Raw genomic sequence first — 19,897 nt, 5'->3', positions numbered from 1 at the left:
ATTTACAGTAGGTCTCCTCCTCAGTCTGTGAACCCACATGGGTATAATTCTAACTGTAGTACTCAGAGGTCTTTAATCCAATCTTTTACTGTTAAGGTCCAAGCAAAAGGGACAACTTGTAGGCTCTCCATATCAGAGAGTTGGACTATATAGTTTCAATCAAGTTTGAAGTATTGAGTCTATATGGAAGTACAGTAGTGAATGATCAGGTTACTTAAGCTTACATGGGTAATATCATTATTGTGCAGATCTGTATATATTTTGACTGTTAAAGGGCTTTGTGGTGGTATCTCTCCCGTCAACATTATTGAAAGGCAGTGTAGTGGAACAATCAGTTCATTAAATATGGCCGAAGTTTACACGTATTGTAAAGTTGCTAGTAGTACACACAGTACTATATAGTGTTATAGCTACCACCAAACTCACTGTGATTTCTGATATAGTAAGAAGAAAATGAACTTTATGATCAGATTACAGTATATTAATCAAATGAAAATGAAAAATATGATTAAGATAAATTAAAATCAAGTGAATATATAGAAATATTAATATTCCAAGTTGGCGTATATATATACATTTATATGTAGTATAGGATGGTAGAAATATCACTGTTATTGGCAATTGTTATGTACGTACAGTAATGAGTTTTATGCCTGATCAGCTTCCCTCTGTGTTAGCTAGACAATATTTATAAATACTGGCATAAATTTGAACAATATATTGCACCAGGGTATAATTACAAATTGATTTAATTATGTGCACTGTGTTGTTTTCTTGTTGACTGACAAAATTTTTAATGCAATTTTGCCCAAAGTTTTTGACGTGTCATTCTAAATCTGGTGGATTGAAATAAAATGCTTATTTCTTCCGACTTTAAAACTGGATGGATCGAACCAGCAGACTTTGGCAGACATGCAATGCTTAGAACATGAAACAGGTTTTTTTTGTGCATGAATTTTTTATGGTATTATGTTTGTATACCAGGTAATTAACAATCACATCCCACCCACCAGTTAGACTTCCTTTTATCTGGGTTTTACTCTTTCAACAACTTTAATATTTATACAGAAAAAGGTCAAAAAGGACAATAAAATCGACCCAAAACAACCGTGCACTTTTAAGGTTTTAACATGGAGAAATTGTACAGCCAAACTTAATCCACAAAATTAATTTAAAGATTTTATCATTTTCTGAATCGGGAAATTATAGCATAAAATAGTACAGTGGTGTACTATGTACTAGTGTGTGGTTGACCTTGTACAGTGCAGTCGGGCACACAGTGAGATATTAGTCACAAAAGCTTGTAAAGTCAAGAATTAAATTATTTTAATCCCATAGATCTCATAGACTTTATGTTACAGTATGTATGATCCATTGCCCACCACTAATTTGTTTAAATTACAATAAACTCAAAAGGTCTTTCACACATGTGGTACATTTAGTGATATTTTCTTCGCCTGTTTAGTGCATTTCAGTTGACTGTAAAATGACCCTGTCATATGTGTCATAATTCACACCATGCCTTGAAATCTACTGTACTGGACTAATAAAATACCCGCAAGGTTTGTACTTAATACTTTTGGTTTGTAGGGTTTAGAGTAGTTTAGAAACTTTGTTGGGGGGGGGGGTGAGGGTGGGAAGGGGGTGGGGAGGTGTTGTACTGTACCATAAGTCATATTAATTTTACTCACAGTAATATTTTCCACTGGAATTGTTTTTGATAAACTTGCTTAAAATTGTGGTTGTACAATTATTGCTTGTCTATATTTGAGAGAAAGTTAGTTAGGTGGTTGGAGAACATCTGTGACTTATAATACAATCTCTCAAGGTCGCAGTGCAAGGGGCTTGAGGTTGATCAAAAATGTGGAATGTTTTGCAGCGTTACTGTGCATAGAGCATATGTTTCTCCAGGGTAATATACACCATACTGGTTGTTCTAGGGTGTAAATTTGCATATTTTTATAGTCAGAGCAGGGAGAATTGTTAGAGGGATGAGATACAATGCTGGCTCCAAACACCTTGATTTGGCAATGAAATTCTGACAAATGGATGCACTTTTGTATTCCCCTACATATTCTTAATTATGCGATCCAATCATGCCCTTGGGGATTGAGATGATTGTATGGAATGAGCAGTTTCATCCCCACTCAAAATTTAGGCTGCTTTGAAATGGGAAAAATTTTCCCCGAAACGACACAGAGGATGTGAGGATGGCCGCGCAGGGATAATGTTACAAGGGTGCACAGAACTAAATGGCTGCAGCTACTTCAAAGTGTGAATATATCATTACGAGCATTGTTTGTCCTCCCTAGCAACTCCCTGGTTAATTATGTTGGGGCCTAGTTTCTAACAGATTACGACCACGCAATGTGACATTTTCTGATTGATAATTGTTTTGATATGATAGCTGTTAGAGCCAAGCTAAGGGGAGATGTTTAGGAGAGAATTAAAATGGCAGTAAATTTCTATGCATCCCTGTCTATTCGAAGAGTAAATTATAAACAAAATAAAATAAAACTTGTTAGCAAACTGCAGATCCACTAGAGAGCCAGTGTAGGAGAATGTGTAAAAGTAAGTTGGCCTGACGTTTCGATCCTAGCAGGATCCTCTTCAAAGGCTAAAAAAAAAGAAAAAAAGCCTTTTAGCCTTTGAAGAAGATCCTTCTAGGATCGAAACGTCAGGCCAACTGAAATTATAAACAGTTAGGAGATATGGGAAATGTTTCAATGGTTTAAACTGTGTGTCTAAATAATGCACAGGTGTTTTTATCAATAGGTCCTCTCTGTGAAGTTTGTAGTTATATAGTACTGTAGGAATGCCTATGGCATGACTATGAAGATGTCAAAAGACCTCTCTTCAGGATTAACACACCCATGGAGACTTAGGCCTGATTTGTTGTTAAGCTTAAAGAAAGTGCCATTGATGTAGACAAGCTGGTTTAGTACCTCCTTATTACTGTTCTTTGTCCCTATCTCAGTTGTTGGAAAGTATATAGGGCCACATTATTTGAACATCGCATTGGTCACTGGCCACAAGCCACTTGAGGGGATATGGTCATTGTTTACTCGAAAAACCACAAAACTACCTGAGCTGAGGTCAGTAAACAAAATCTGCATGGAAGGTATACATTTATTCTGTGTATCATCTGTTTACCCAGGTTCCAATTTAAAGTACAGTAATTATAACCAGTAATACTTCAGTCCCAGCTGTGTAGAGCTGTGTCACTGGGCTCGTAGGATTGTAACAAAGAATAGCTGAGATCTCAAAAATTGGCTAGCTGCGTATGTACAGCAGCATCAGTTCTCCAATTAATATTGTATGCTGTTTTCTCATTCATCAGTAATATATTGGCCCCAAATATGCTAGACATGCAGTCAAATAAGGGTCACGCATTCTTCAACTTCAACTAGCTAAATTTCACCAAGTTCCATTATTAGAAATCTGGACAACCAGACTTTTTTGCCTTTTTAATCTAATATCTAAGTTTTGCTATGCTATATAATAATAATAATAATAATATAGCCGAGCAAGTTAATCCATCACCTTTGTTTTCATTCTTTTGTTTTTGTTATTGTAATTACCTTTTGACTCTTTGATGGTTGCCGACCTAGCTCCATGCATGTGTATGTTATAATGGCTCTACTGCACAAGAAGCTATTTTTAAAAGCAAACCTGAACGCCATCAGTGCATGACCTTCTCTGCAAAAAAAACGAGAAGGGAATAAAAGTTCCACCACCTCACTACGAGAGACCTTAAATTTGACAATATTCTGCTTTGAAAATCGCCTTCATCATTTCAAGGGTTCACATATTTGTCTGCGAAGACGCTGCTAATTTGTAAGCGTGTCGAACTAGTATTTGATGCTCTCAGCAGTAAACCTTAACTCTCTGCCTGGGAACAAAGGAAAAGTTTGGGTATCCTTTGATTTCTGTAACTTTTCAACTTGTCACACCTATACAGTATCCATGCCTTTCCAATAGGTTCCCTTCGGAGAGAGTTGACTCCCAAAAGTGAGTGATTGCCGCAGGGATTGTTTTTCTTGCAATTTTCTCTGCGGATATTATTACAGTTCCTGCAAAACAGACAGTCCAGCTATACTAACACAGTTTTTCTTCTGGCTAGGCCCGGGAGTTTGGTACCCTACCGAGCAAGATAAGTGGAAGTTAATTTTGGTTTTGATATTGTTGAAAACCCAGAACGATGATGATGATGATGCATAGTAATGCGTTACAACCTGTAGACTGTAGCACGTTGAAACAGCTTTGTATGGGCTGTCTGTAATTTTGGTCACCGAACTTAATTACCGAGGAGGTATTATTTTGAAAGTATAGGCCTGTCGGAGAAACGACATGATTTGGTAAATGATGAACATTGGAAGACAAATGATAGCCAAAGCTTTTCTTTTGCTCACAGCTGTCAAGTTTGGTTTTTAAGCAAATGATGATAAATGAGAATTTCCAAATGGAAGGTTCCATTGGGTTCTGACCATATAGTCACTCAAGAAACTTTCATGCTAATTTCATATATAAAGTGCAAAATTCAAAAAAAAAAAAAATTATAATAATAAAAATAATAATAATAATTCAAAAATATTCCTTCATTCCTTGTAAGCATGTGTGATGTTACCGACAGAAATTCAGGTCCCTATTTTCCAGGCCGGTTAGATGAATTTTTGGTTTACAGACTTACAGCATTTACTATCTACCAGAAATGTTCAGCAATTCCATATACATACTGTATTAAATTAATTTATTCAAGGTCATAAAACAGTAGTGCTTTCGTTGTTTCTCATTGAGGTAATTTCTTACAGTACGTACACATGTACACGTACATTTGAATGATATCGTGCTGTCAGGTGGCATATATAATTCAAATTATTTGTCTATTTTGTACAAAATGCTACATAAAAATTATAACGGGTCACCATATGGTGGCATTGTCGGTACCACACATATATCCAACCAACCAGACAAGTCTGTGTTTGTCATAAATAGGTTCTTTAATCGTTTGTTTTATTTGTTTTACATTGCTATAAATAATTATTGACGGCTTGGAACAACATATGGCTAGGTGTAAGCAGTAGGTGTGAGCAGATTCAAGTAAAACGAAAGTTTGTCTCGCAAATGACTTTCATTGCCTCCTTTGTCAAAGTCACAATTTAGACAAAGATGGTAAAATGAGCTATATAAGTATACTTTCAGTATTGAGTAACGAAAATGGATTCGTGCAGGATACCACAATCAAAAGGGAGATTTAGTTCCTAGGGGGAAGGGTTTGTGGGTGGGGTAGGGTGGGGAAGGGTGGGGGTCTTCTATAAAGTTGACACCATATGCAGTTTATCCACTCCCTTACCACACTCTCCCTTCTTCCTGATATCTCATCTTGTACCTCACAGGCTCACTCCCTCATGACCGATTACAGTATATGGTTCCCACACAAAAATATCCTAGCAGAAATAGAGATAATGTGACACTTTTCCACATTCTCCCTCCCTCCCACCCCCTTCCCCTTCCCCCTCTGGCTATGCCACTGATCCCATGACAGGTTTGAGAATTAGGGAGAGTACAAGAGTCATCATTGTTCAGTGGCCCCACCTAAAATATCCACTTGTAAGTTGTACTCCCGGTAGGAAATATCTATTAGAAATGTTCTTCCCTTTATGTCAATGGATACAGTATGCATAGGAAGAGTGTAATTCATTTGTTCATGGAAATGCACTTTCTGTAGGATATATATCCATAAGATTGTGCCCCCTTAACTGATATACGTATTTCAGGGTCTATGTAGTGCACTCTCCCCCACCCTCCCCCTCCCTCTCCCTCCCTTCCAAATCTACTATTCTCAAGGCTTTACAACTACGGTAATTTCCAGTGTGATTTACATCCACTGGAATCACATTTGGTTTCAAAAACTTTTTGGTGAAGTTTCTGAATTAGGCAGAGCTCTTCAACCTAAATAGCAGGCAGTCTGATAAAGTATCCTCTTTAATTTTGCAGCATTTCAGCATTTTTTTGGAACAGCTTTTTTGGGTTCCATGATTCTAGTACACACTGCATAAATATTATTTTGTTTAACCAGTTGCAAGGTTACCTAATTAAAGACTTGTGAGGGTTGGTGGTAGTTGGTACAGTAGCTTTGTGTGAACTTTACTGGTGAGGTTCACACATGGTTAGACAATAGTCTATAGATTAACAGGAATGAAGGCAAAATTCCATTTTCTTTTATGCTCACAGCTATGGTGGCAAACACAACAAAATATGAAAAGCATACATGTCGGTAATACCGCATGGTCTTGGTTCATTGGAGCCGATAGCCGGTTATACCCTGTGTCGTTTGTTTGTATTATAGTAGTTCAGCACCCATGATAGGATTTAGTAGTCACTGTAGGTGACATATATTTTTGAAAGGAAGGACAGAAAAGAAAAGAATTTAAGGTAAAAAAAAAAATCTTTTGAGGAAAATTTCAGGCCGCCACGATTTTGATAAAATTGAAAAAAAAAAAGGGTATGTGCTATAGGTGTCCTTCATAGTTGGAATCAAGGCAAATTTTTGCAAACGAATGGGTGATAATAAAATGGAATATTGTCGAAAGAAAAACGGGCACAGTATGGGGGCTACAAGAGAACAAAAACGCAGCTTGTGGGTCAGATCTAATTGAGGCACATAGTATTCAGAGCTATAGGGTAACGATTATTTTCGTAAACTATAGCTCATGGGGGAGGGGGGAAAGGGGAGGGCATTGACAAAGTGGGCAGGTATTGCAGCAGCACATGCACTTAAACATGGTCTCTGTTTGGAAGCGGGATTAAATGGCGGTGTGAGAGTGGATCGAGTCTCTTATGATAACCAACTAATCTTTGTCACATGCATATTTATATACCGTAATGGGTTTGATAAATTGATATGTAATCCTCCTTGCCCGGCCTTCTTCAAAGTTGCCTTAAATGCTTAATTTTCCTTTGATGACCCATATGGATGGGACTCTAATTTTTGCTATTAACGTCAGAGATTATTTTATGATACTGTTCATGATTCTAGTCCGGCCCTAGTGTTAAACCATTTTATATACAGTAGCTATGCATCGAACCTGCCTGTCCTACCATGTTCTGTCTCAAAATGCATCGTCGAAAGTCAAATTGCCTGGAAACAAAAGCAGTTTTTTACTCATTCAAATTCCTGTTATGGGAGGCCAACAGGTGAGGCATAGTATAACTGACAACTGAATACAGTGTCGTACTGAATACAGTGCTGTTAAGTTCTGTCTATTACTGTTAAGCCTGTTATTGTTAACTGTTATTGTTAACTGTTATTGTTAAAGTTATGTTATAACTGTCATGAGTAATTGTATGGGAGGATGCAATATCTGTGTTACAAATGTTTGACAATTGACACATGTATCTATAGGTACAGTTTATATTTAATATATATTCTCAGGAAAATAAAGCCAATTGTATATTTGTATTATTAAGTACACTGTGTTACATGCTGCTATCCCTTCAGAATAAACTGTAGTGCGCTGTTATTATACAGTACTAATTTAGAACATTTAATTCCCAACGAAAGCAGGTCCCTGGAAGCTTTCGTATACGTAAACTGCCTGCTTGCGATATATATATTTGTTGCCAGGTGTGCTGGTAGAGATCAAACCGGTCTAATTGGTGTATAAACTTTTACAGCATGAACCGTATGGTACAGTACGCCAGGATTCCACCCTTTGTTAACTGACAGAGCTTCAATGAGGCCAGCTAAATGGATCTTACCTAGATATAGTGTGGATCGTACCTGTATGCACAGGCAGTACACTACACATACGTATTATATATGCTAAAAATTGCATACAGTAAGTCTGCAATTTACAGTTTGCACGATTCCGTTGCTGTTCATAATGCTGCTTCTAGGCAAGATTTTGTTGTTTGAATAAATGATGTATTCTTTGGTTGAGCTAATTAATAATAAACATTAAACAATAAGCTCCTAATTGATACAATAAGGATGAAGTGAGGATGGTTTCCTGGAGGTCAAATATGCATGACAATTTCAGACAGTAGTGTATTTTATATCATGAATGTATCTCAAAGATATATCCCAACCAGAGCTTGCCTACTGGTGTAACCCAGCTCTGAAGTCAGTAAATAATAATACAGCCCCTGCCTTTCAGTTTAAAAGCTCACATTAGGGGGACACTTCCCTAATCACATCTATAGGCTGCAGTACAGTATATAAACTAATGGAGGTGTTAAATACATATGACTGTTGTCGGGGACACAACTTCTCAGCAGGGTAGCAGCTCCCTGTTCTCACAATGAAATGTGATGGAGGTAATGTGAAAGAAAATACCTTATTTTGTTGATGGAAATGTACTTTACTCTGAAATAATATATTATAAGCTGTGCGCTGAATTACATAACTGCCTATAACTTTGATGATATTAGGTGAATGTTGCTCAAAGCTATTATGCATATTCATAAAAGCACCAGGTCTGTTCATGATGTAAAGTATCAAGCCTTGATATGGCAACAATAAGTACTTTTCAACCATCAGTAGTTTCATTGTGTTAATTCTCTCTGATCGGGAGAGCGTGTTTGATACCGAGACAATTGAAATCGATCAGCCGTAGGAAAAGTCTGCCCTCCTTCCAAAGGGTTACAGTATTATATGTTTCCTTCCCAAGTGATTTAAGTCATCCATGAAAGGCTCTGGGAGAAATGATATTTTCTGGAAATAGGAGAAAAAGAATGCTACTATGGGATTTTTCATGGTTTAGTGATAAGGTAGTGGCCTAACTGGAGACAGAGAAGACACTTAGTCATCAGATGCAATTTCAATGTGTATGATAGAGTTTCTTGGACTCCAGTTTGATTTGGAATGGTGTTCTGTGATATCTGAGACTAGACACAATTAGACAGCCTGCCTACTCAAGTAATAGGAGAAATCTTTGGGGGTGTATAAAGAGAGAGAGCTTTAGTCACACAGATTTTATTTATTACAGTTCATCAAACATTGGGAAATAAATATATTTGATGCTGGAAACACAGGGAGAAGAATAAAAGAATAAAAGAAATAAAATATATAGAACTTTACACATGTATGTGAACGACTAGGAAAAGGTCAATTCTGTAGCCTTGATATAAAAATTTTAAAAAAAAATGCATATAAGCATGGAGGTAAAAACACCTCCATGATATAAGTAATGACTGCAACTTTACGATAGGCTTCAACTCCTTATATCTTTTTTGTAGGCAAGTTGCGGTAGAAATAATCAGATGTAGTTTCATTAGGGCCGTGTCTTATTAATCTAGTTAATTGTTGATTGAAATTGTCCTTATATGATATAATTGAAATTAGTCCTTATAATACATTATTGAAATTGTCCTAATAATTTGTAATTGAAATTGTCCTTATAATACATAATTGAAATTGTCATTATAATACATTTAAATTGTCATATTGTCCTTATAATACATAATTGAAGTTGTCATTATAATACTGTACATAATTTAAAAATGTCCTTATAATACATTTAATTGAATTGTCCTTATAATACATAATTGAAATTGTTCTTGTAATACATAATCGAAAAATTCGAAATTGTCAAATTGTCCTTATAATACCTAATTGAAAATGTCATTATAATACATAATTGAAATTGCCAAATTGTCCTTATCATACATAATTGAGATTGTGCTTATAATACATAATTGAAATTGTCCTTAATATCATTGAAATTGTCCTCTTAAATTATAATTGAAATTGTCCTTATAATATATCATGAAAATTGTCCATATTGTTTGTAATTGAAATTATGGATCTATATAATATGTAGTATATACTTGGACCAGTGTTAAATACATTTTCTAGACAATAATAATTACAGACTTAGTGAAACATGTTTTGTTTGCAGATCACAGCATGCAGTGCTTTTATGCAGCTGGTATTTTATACTGAATAAATACTTTCCTTACAGTTACTGTACCATTGAGCATGGTAACAGTGAATGGATTGTTAGCTTTTGACTCAGCTATTTTGTGTGGTCAACTGCAAACAGTGGTTTGTAAACACTTCAATTCTGAGTGTTTATTCAGTGGCTGTTACTGTATTATGTAGCTCTATGTATGCACAAACATGTACATTCTCCTAAGCAGGATACAGTTCATATATACCCAATGATTCAGATCATTGTATATAGTTATAAAAGAGTGGCACAGATCGGTTGGTAAAAGCATTCTTGAGTGGAGATTGTACAGTGGTAACATTTGTCTGTGGTTGCTGAAATATTTGATTGTAAAACTATCAATGATTCCATTTTGTAGTCCTTTGTGTGTGCAATTTGCACCTAATATGAACCCAAAGATTTGAGATTGACAATTTGGGATGGTGGTGAGTGGGGGGGATGATGGAGTAGCCTGGGGGGCGACGGTCGGATGGTCCGGTTACAGTGTTTAAGAGACAAAGTAGTTTGAAAATCTATCAAAATGAGCATTGTTGCTGAATTTTCGTAGCTGTTCTACACACATGTTGAACACATATTTTGTATATTTAATAATAAATAGTGTGTGTGTCCAGAGTTGTAGAACCAACACAGATTAAAGGTGGAGCTTGAGCAATGGAGTAGCCTATCGGGGGATGGTCCAACGTTCACGTTTTTTTCAAAAGCCGAATAGTTAAGAAACTTTATCAAAGGGACCTTTGCAGAAAATTACTTTAAATTATGATGACAAATTGTTAGAACATGACCCAAACTTAAAATCCATATGTAAAGGTTAAAATTGTTGTTATAACTGCAGAGTTGAATTTGAATAGTGAAAGTTTGTCGTGTTGTCCAGAAGTTAAGAACTCTACATTAACTTGGCTCCTCGCTTATAAATCTACATCCCGCGCAGAGCACCGAGTATAATAAATGTTAAGTTTATTCCAATTCAAATATTGATACTTCTTGATATTGGAAAATCCAATTAAGAGTTGGCCAAATCCAGTATTGATAGATAGAAATTAAGAGCAATAGCTTGTGTTACAATTTGGCTCCGTTCAAATCGAAAGTTCTCCACTTTGAAGAGGGCGCTCTAAAAGTTAACAAATAACTAAACGAAAAAAGGAAGTTGCTACGATTCCCTCCTTGCATATTAGTTTGCATAATACATCCTTCTCGATGTCCACCTTGGTTTAAGTCCAGCTGTAAATTTCAGCAGATTCCCCGAAGCAATTTGAAACAGCTTTGTATTTTCCTCCCTCCATTTAACTTTCAATACTCCAAGGAGACCGAAAAATCAACAGTGAAATAAGATTACCAGTACCCTGACATTCCAGCCTGGTTTGGGAATTGACCTAATTGGGGTCAAAGGGGTCAAGTGATTTTGAACTTGCACATAAAAGGGTTGAGACGCTGTACTGTTGGTTGGAAAATGTAGACCATATGTACTTCAAAAGGAGAATATATCTCTGACTCAATTAACTCCAGATAAAGTATGAAAAGAATTTTTCAGGAAAGGGAAGCAACTAAATCACAAAGAAAAAAGTGTCATACTTTTTAGGTACACCTGCAAAGTGTCATCTTAAGCTTGACGAAAACCGAAACTCATTGACAAACTTTAGTCACTAGTGGAACGATGTACAGTATCTTTAGGTAAAATAAAGTTGTCAACATTTTCTTGTCTAAGTAACAGAACTTTTTTTGAAAAGTTGACTTTTATGTTATAGGCTACTGTATATTGTCTGATTGTACTTTAGTGCAGTTTATACTTTCCACCAGAGTTAAAAAATTGAGATTTTTCATTTTAACAGTCATTAATCAGTACTACATAAATGAACCATTTTTTTTATCATGCTAAGAAAAAATGGAAGCTAGAAAAAGTCAGAATTTCCTTGTGCTTCCGCAATAAATTCCAATATGACCTGGACAGACATTAATTGAAAGGGTCGTGCTTACGTATATATTAGGCAAATTAAATGCTTCAACGATGGAAAGATACTTTGAGAGAGTAGTATGAGACACTGGCGGATCCAGGACCTTTGTTTGGGAGGGGCCAAAGTGGCATTAGAGTGATATGGGGGAGGGGTGTAAGGGGAGGGGGCCCCCTCCCCTTTGTAAAATTTTCTATTGCTGAATGCCCTCAGATGCAATTTGGTGCGACAAAAGTGTACAATGGTGATGTTAATTTACTTCTAAAAAAATGTTTCCCAGGTGTAATTTTCTAAAATATTTATAAAACAAAGTTGGGATCATCTTTCTCAAGAAATTTTATTTCTCATAGGTTATAAATTTCTTACAACCAGCCTGTAACTGCAAAATTGTGTTAAACTGTAAATCCTCATGCTCATACATTTACATAGCTCCCAACTCTTGAGAAGGCAAATGCTGGTCCATGCCACGAATCGCCGTCCTGGGGGACAGGTGCGGCGGAACGGAAAAATTATTGGGGGGGGGGGCTAATGTATGGAGACTATCTAAGCGGAGCGCCACCATTGGTTGGCGCGGAGCGTACAAGAAAATTTTGGGTTTTTTCAAACCTCCAGATGGCCGGAAACGGCACTTCCCGAGTGTTTGATGCTGCGAATACCTAGCCCTAAAATATGGGTCTCAAGTCTGCAATTTCTCAGATTGCACGTAAAAGTCTGTAAAAACATTGTAATTTTGTATATTCGATGGTGCTTTAAGAGAGTAGCTATTACTCGTAGTGTACTCGCAAAGACGTTTTTGAGTGTAGTAAGGGCAGTGGCGGAGCTTGGGGTATTGGTCAGGGGGGGGCAAGAATGGTCTGTAGGTGCGCTTTCAACACTATCTAAGCGGAGCGCCACCACAGGTTGGCGCGGAGCGTACAGAAAAATTTTGGATAAAGATACTCCCTAGATTGCAGGAAATGACCCTTTCCGGGCCTTGCTAATTTGCAGATAAACGGAGAATAAATAGGTGTCGTCGCCATTTTGTCGGAAAATTACACCAACAGAATATGACAAATGTCAATAGGTATATATGAGAGCGCAATAAAATAGTCAATAATCGCGAATAAGTGAAAAGTAGTGAAAAGCTGAAAAGGGCGCCAGCAGTCCATTTGAGTCCGTCCGGGGGGGGGGCATCCGCCCCCTGACTGTGTATATATACGCTCCGCCGCTAAGTAAGGGGATGTTGGAGAACTGGCTGAAATGAGGCAAGTCATTGGCCTAAGACGAAGTTGTGTTACGCTTACCGGTACTCACACTCACTGCTTCCACTTTTCACGGGGCGTGAAGACGCGGTTGAGGTGACAATGTGGTCTATAGCCAGGGGACGGGCCGAGGGTCCCCCAGCAATTACTAAAATTATTTACACCTATATAGTATACGTGTGCATCGGACAGATCGACAAGTATGCATTGAAAAATGGGCAGATGCACGTTTCGGAGCCTCGGTAAATATTTGGGGGGCTTATCATGCATTTGCCCCCTCAACTTTTTTATTGGGGGGGGGCTGAGCCCCCCAAGCCCCCCCGGTTCCGCCGCCATTGCTGGGGGAGGGGTATAAGGGGAGGGGGTGTCCCCCTCCCCTTTTGAATTTTTTTTGGAATCCTGGTGATGCCTACATGTAAAATGGTGGCACTTAGAAAGGCTTTTGTCACCCAAAAGTTTTTGAGAAATATGCCTTTTTTTTGTGTAACATCAATAAATTGAATAGTAGGTGATAATTCATTCTTTCCCGTGGCATGAAAATGTTCGCTGCTCGCCACAATGAAAAGAATTATAGGCTAATTTGAGGTTCAAATGATGCTGTAAAGGAGGTTTTATACTCTATTATGCTAAATGCTAAAGAAATGATGGTTGCTAAGTCAAACTTTGATGCCAATTTCTTTATGTATACTTGACAATTACAATGCGGTTTTTTCGGACGCTTGTGCGGGTCAGCGGGTTTGGGTGTTAGAATGCGGGTCTAATTCCCGCGAATTGCGGGTCAGTTGGGAGCTCTGCATTTAATTTTAAACCAGAAAACGAAAAGGTTAAGACTAGTCTACCACTGCTATTCCTCTCGATTTTTTTAATTTCCAATCATATGATTTAGCGAATGTTCGGAAACACTTTTTGGCTCACCTTTGGGGGGGCCATGGCCCCCCTTGGCCCCCCCTTGGATCCGCCAGTGGTATGAGATGGTTGTAAAAGGCCTTGTGGAGTGGGGGGGGGGAGGAGCATGAGTGACCATGTTTTGACTGTCTAGCATATTTAGGCCCATCACTGATCATGACCTTTGACACAACATGTGTACCTACATTGCCAAAGTTTTGTTGACGGACGTGCAACTTAGGCATAAAATAGATCTATGAATTATCTGTAAGCTTTTGATTACAAACTTTAATTTGTCAGTTGCAAACAAACTTTAAGTAGTAAATTATGTAGTAATTTAAGTAATAAATAAAAAATATAAAAAATAAAAAAAAAAAATATATAAAAAAAAATAAAAATAAAAATAATAATAAAAAAATAGATAAAAAAATGTAATTAGTAAGTACACATTTGTTTTTGTAGTGGATACTGGATAGCTCACTTCCTCCCCATCCTCTCCCATCCACCTTCACCCCCCTTTCCCTCTCCTCCTCGCAATTACTGTAAGTTACTCAGCGTTTTACATTCCAAGTTCTCCACATGTGGCAAATACAGATGAGGCGTAGTGTACTTAGACCTTTCGCTAATATACCATTGTGCATGCATAGAGTTAATCTTTGTCCAATGCCGCCACAAACTAGAATTATCCTGGGTTTTATAACCAATGTCCCACATTTTGAGGCTTGAAGTCATACGTTTTACCACTGGTTGGGCTCTAGATATTCACCGTATTTAAACAAACTCGATAAGCATAAAACTGATATGATCACTCAGGCTCAGAGATTGCCTGGTAGGGATGTCTGATCATATAGCTGAGATTGTCATGGTCGGATGGGCTTTAATACATAATCATGAAATTTTTGTTTTCTCTTATGGTTCAATAATTATAATTAATAGTAACTATAGTTTGCTATTGGGATTGAGTCTGTGAATTGTTGATGATTCCTACTGTACTACCTGCAGGCCTCGAAAAACCAGGCTATTTACTGCTTCTAGGCTTGCATGATGCCAGCTGATATACATGTGTATATATATATATATATGTGTATGTGTATACAAGTGTATATATATATGTGTATATATATATATGTATGTGTATATACATGCATGCAAGTATATACATAAGAAAAAGGACAGAGGCATTTATTTCCCTGCCAGTAGACGATGAGAACATAGTAGAACGTGTAAATATCTGCAATGCTTGTCAACACTCCAGAAATTGGCATGATTACTTGACGAAGCAGTAAAGCCCTGTAATTTACTTCGCTCTCCTCTTACCTGTCTCCCCTTCAACATCTACTGTATGCACTTTCCTATCTACCTAAACTACATGATTTGAATGTTAAGATAAAGAGGATGGTCGGATCGTTTCAGACAGAATTGTCTCTCCTTATCTGTGCCCGTCCCAGGCACTTTGGGTGGTAGAACAAGAAGGAGGCGGGGGGGGGGGGGTGGTTAGACTGGATGAGCATGGTCACCAGGAGAGGTCAGTGGTAAAGGTGGGCTGGACGAGGTAGAGCGAGTTTGAAGTACTTACAGTAGTTGTAAGGAGAATGGTGAGTTTGCCATCTCTAAAATATCCAACCCAGGTGAATTTGTCATATTTGGGATATATTTGGCCCCCCCCCCAAAACAAATTTTAACCTCCGGGTTTGACAAAATTAATCATCCACTATCGATCCCCTCTTCAGATTATATAAACTTCCCTTTTTTTTAATTCCAGATCAACCACCGTTTACAGACGTCTACGCCAGGAGCGGAGACACCGTTCTACTGCCCTGTCCCCAGGAGCTTCCCACGCCAGCGCCACCTCTTCCGGTCGCCCTCTTCCTCCTCCAGTGGCAGCGGACCGATAGCTCCTACCCGTTCTACACGGGCATTGACTCGCAGGCCCCGATCATACTCGAGCCGTACGACGGCAGGGTCAGTTTACCTGACGAAGGGACCGCGTCCCTGCAGATAACGAACGTCTCCCACGCAGACGCCGGCACGTTCAGATGTCAAGTCCTGGTACTGAACGGAGACTACGCAGGTGTTGGCAATGGAACCTTTGTCAACCTAATCATATTACGTAAGTACCTGTATATGTGGCCCCCCTTTGCCTCATGCAGGGGGCAAGTGGGGTGGGGGTGGGGGCAATTGGATTGGGCGGAAGAATTTTTTGAAGTTCATATTTGTCATCAGACAAATTGCTAAACAATTGTTGCTTCTTGAAAGTAAGAGCTTAAATTATACAATAATTGTCGAGAGGAAAGCAACTGTATGAAGGATTCTATTTTTCAAGATAGGCAATTTAGTTTGCGCAATTGTCTGTTTGAAATTGTCACAGATTGAACCATATACTGTAAGTGAGATTGAAGCAATCAGGTGTTGTCGGTGTGTGCCCTCTATATATAACAACACACCTGTTTGCTTCAGAGTTCACTTTGGATTCGAAACCTGTGAACTCGAGAATGCAATGCATCATCAGCATGGATTAAATGCTACGTAGGAAAATAGAAGCAAGTTTCGCCAGGATGCAGCCTTCTAACAATCTCTTCCTCTTTCATATCGATCAGTAAATGTTAAGTAAATGTTCAGGCTCTGAACTTTCAAAGTCCTTTATTTGATGATGCAACTGTGAAACAAAAATTTAGAGATGTTTGAAAGAGTGTCTCTAGGTAGGTACAATGATGCCAAGTCAACCGGTTTCATCATCTGGCGTAATCAATGATCAGTATACCGTGGGAGCTGCTAAGTACGAACATGCCATGCACAAGTTATTGGATGCAAGGTATTGTGGGTATGAACATTCCACAATTCCAGTCAACCCTTCAAAGAGGAATAACGTTTAATACAGTACCATCATGTTTCAAATCCTACAGGGACCAGAACTTACTCAATTATGTTTAATAGTACCCAAAGACACCAGCGAAAAATATCTCCCTTGCCACCCCCGAGGATATTTTAAGTTGTCATGAAGCCAAGTGGGTTAACAAGATATCTCTCATCCAAAGGTTTTGTTTGGGTTGAATTATTACATATCTATATAGGTATGTGTATTGACTGTTATTTCTTCACCAAGTTAGGAGAATATACACAATGGGATAATGTCACAGCATTGTGTAGAGCTTGTAAGAGACTTAAAGGGCAACAATTTGATTCAGTCAGGACTCGACATATCGTCAGCCCGATACTTTTCATATAATAACAGAAGTAAACACACGATGTCGTTTCAGCAAATTTTTCAAAAGTTTGACATTTGCTTTGATCATCACAAGTTTGGAATGTAACTTAGCAAAACAAACTAATACCTGGAGCTGCCCTGGTGTTACAGGAATTTTCTATGGACTTAGCATTGAAATTTTTAATGATTTTTTTTTCCAACTCCAAAGGCTGCTTTAATTTGAAGACTAATGAGTGATAAAGTGTGAAGAAATAAAATTATGCCTACAAACCATCGCTGTACATTCTTCACTTCATCACATTCTAATGCGTGAATAAACATGCCATAAATCATACTTAATTGATAGGCAAAACAAATAAATTATGCATGAAACATAATGATTTTGTGGCATGATAGCTTCCCCAAATATCTAATTAATAAAAAATAAAATCGTCAAATTAAAAGCATGGTACAACCCTGATGAACCTATTAATTAGTTTTAATTATTTTGCTACAGTAATATATACGTATACAGTCAGTTTCAAAAAATTTTCCTTAGCATAGTCTGTGCGAGACTTTGCCACCCCCCGCAAGCAAAAGCTGTGGAAGTTAATTAAGACGGTTCAACAGAAACAAAGAATAATTAAACACTGTCGCCATTGACCTTGAATACAATATTGCTGAGCTTTAGATCTCCATTCAATCATACTCTGTATAAATTGTAATTTGTCGTACAGTATTTGTCCCTTTCGGAGGAAAATATTTGTCGTAAAAACGGACAAGTTAAGGGCGCCAGTAACTAAATTGGTGTTTTTCGATGTCAAGTGAGCAGAGAATATTTGTATTCTGTGCATATTTGCAGTAATTAAGGCTCACCATATGTCCAATTTACCAAAGGTATGTGGTAGATAGATATATATCTTATTTATCACAGGCTGTTGAAGCTGGGAGTTGCTACAGACTCAGCTCCCTGGTTGAAGCCACCATTTGCAGTGTGTGTTTTAAAATCTACGCATTTTCCTTATTATCAAAACAAATAAATGAAAGCCAATTTTGTACCTGAGTTTAGAAGTTAAAAGCCTTCAATTTAAACTAAGTACAACATGTACAGTACCAACCTGGTTGAAAAGCAGACTTTCATGTACTTTATGTAACATGTACATGCCGAAATGAACTAGTATGTCAGTAGAATAATTATTCATTTCTTATTTTTGTGAACTCTGACTTCACTTTTGATTTAAAGGGTGTGAAGACTCGTGCACAAAGAAACGTGTCATGCCCCGGTAATCTGACCTAGTTTCGAATGAGGTGTAACAGAAATGTTAGACACCACCATCGATCCCAGAAAATACACACACAGCTTGCTACTGTTGGTAATTAGACACTAGTGTACAGTCAATACATACAGCTACGGTCAATACCCACAACACAGTGTACATAGCAGCGATGGACATCTCAGGTCTAGATAAAAGATCACAAGGTATCACGTTTCATTATACTGTCTGCATTTTGTAGCGACAAGAAGAAAACCTTCATCTGTAAGCAACGGAAAGTTAACTTTTCAGAGCGAGGCACACGGTTTTGGGCGAGTCTTCAATGCCTTTAAACACCTCATCTTTGTATGTAATGTTCTAGTACAGCATGCTGTATCTAGAATCTAACTAGTGTTAACATTTAAGGTATCACACATCAAGAGTCTGTTTCTGTAGTAATACATTTTTAGTGTAGTTAACTATAGTAGTACAGCAAATCTGATCTCTACAGTTGTAAGTAGACTTACCTGTCCCCTCACTACCTTAGCACTCAGTACTGTACGTTCCATATTGAGCGGTCACTTCAAGGTCATTGGCATCCCTATCCATTTTACATACTGCCCAAAAGAGCCTAGAGTGTATACTGTACATACAGTGGGAGTAAATTAGTAAACGTGGACCTAATTCCCCTTAGAATCTGCGTGAATCATTCTTTGGGACTGGTTATAAAATTTTCCATGACGGAAGACTTTTGGAGGGTTTAATTTACCAGATCTGAAAATTTCTGTAATTTCTTTTCTTTGGGAGGTAAAAACATGGTTCCTACAGTTTTCCCTCTAGGACGCTGTAGACCCAGAGTGCTTATTTTAAGGATTGTGAGGAGACAGTTAAGCTTGTCCCTCACAAAAATATCCCGATGCCACCCTCCTACCCACCCCACCCCACCCCTTTAACTTTGGAGAGGTTCGGCGAAAAGTTAAGTTGTGGAGCGAAGCCAAATTGGTAGAGGCTTCTTCGAGGAAATTTGTCAAATATTCCGATATGTCAGTCACCTGTTATGCCCTCAGGGAGGATGACAACATGACATTCTCGCCTCTTATTTCACCTTGGCGATGACTTCAGCAGAGAAGTTTTGATCCCTCTGAACATTCTGTGACTGACTTCAAGTCATTTGATTATGTTTGCACAAACACCTTGGTGTTGACTTTGATCTCTCTCACTGTAAAGTCATGAATAATTCATGCCATTGTCATCCTGCGACACACACCTGCAAAGTTCTAAAAATTGTGCGGGTCGGTCGAGCCCCGACCGGGACAAGGCTTTAGAAGGGAATCAACTCCCTGAGCAAAGTTGAAAATTTAAGATTCTCTTTGCTTTCAAAAAGAAAGTTTGAAGTGAAAGGAAATGTTTGTATTAACCTCTGTTGTCGTTATTA

General features: G+C 37.9%; 1 protein-coding gene across 5 annotated transcripts in view; it reads left to right on the top strand.

The window, feature by feature from the left end:
• Positions 1–19,897, top strand: part of LOC139976770 (protein turtle homolog B-like) — a 74,660-nt gene that overhangs the window by 27,548 nt on the left and 27,215 nt on the right. For all 5 annotated transcript variants that reach the window (XR_011796251.1, XR_011796252.1, XM_071985511.1 and 2 more), the window contains exon 2: positions 15,788–16,135. Coding sequence is in view for 3 of the 5 variants with exons in the window: in XM_071985511.1 (XP_071841612.1) it covers positions 15,788–16,135 (348 nt within the window). In the remaining 2 variants the exon portion in view is untranslated. The remainder of the gene's footprint in view (positions 1–15,787; positions 16,136–19,897) is intronic.

This window comes from Apostichopus japonicus, chromosome 12 (genome assembly GCF_037975245.1).
Source record: "Apostichopus japonicus isolate 1M-3 chromosome 12, ASM3797524v1, whole genome shotgun sequence".
Classification (NCBI taxonomy): Eukaryota; Metazoa; Echinodermata; class Holothuroidea; order Aspidochirotida; family Stichopodidae; genus Apostichopus; species Apostichopus japonicus.
Note: the sequence above shows the minus strand (reverse complement) of the source record. Positions and strands in the feature narration are given on the sequence as shown.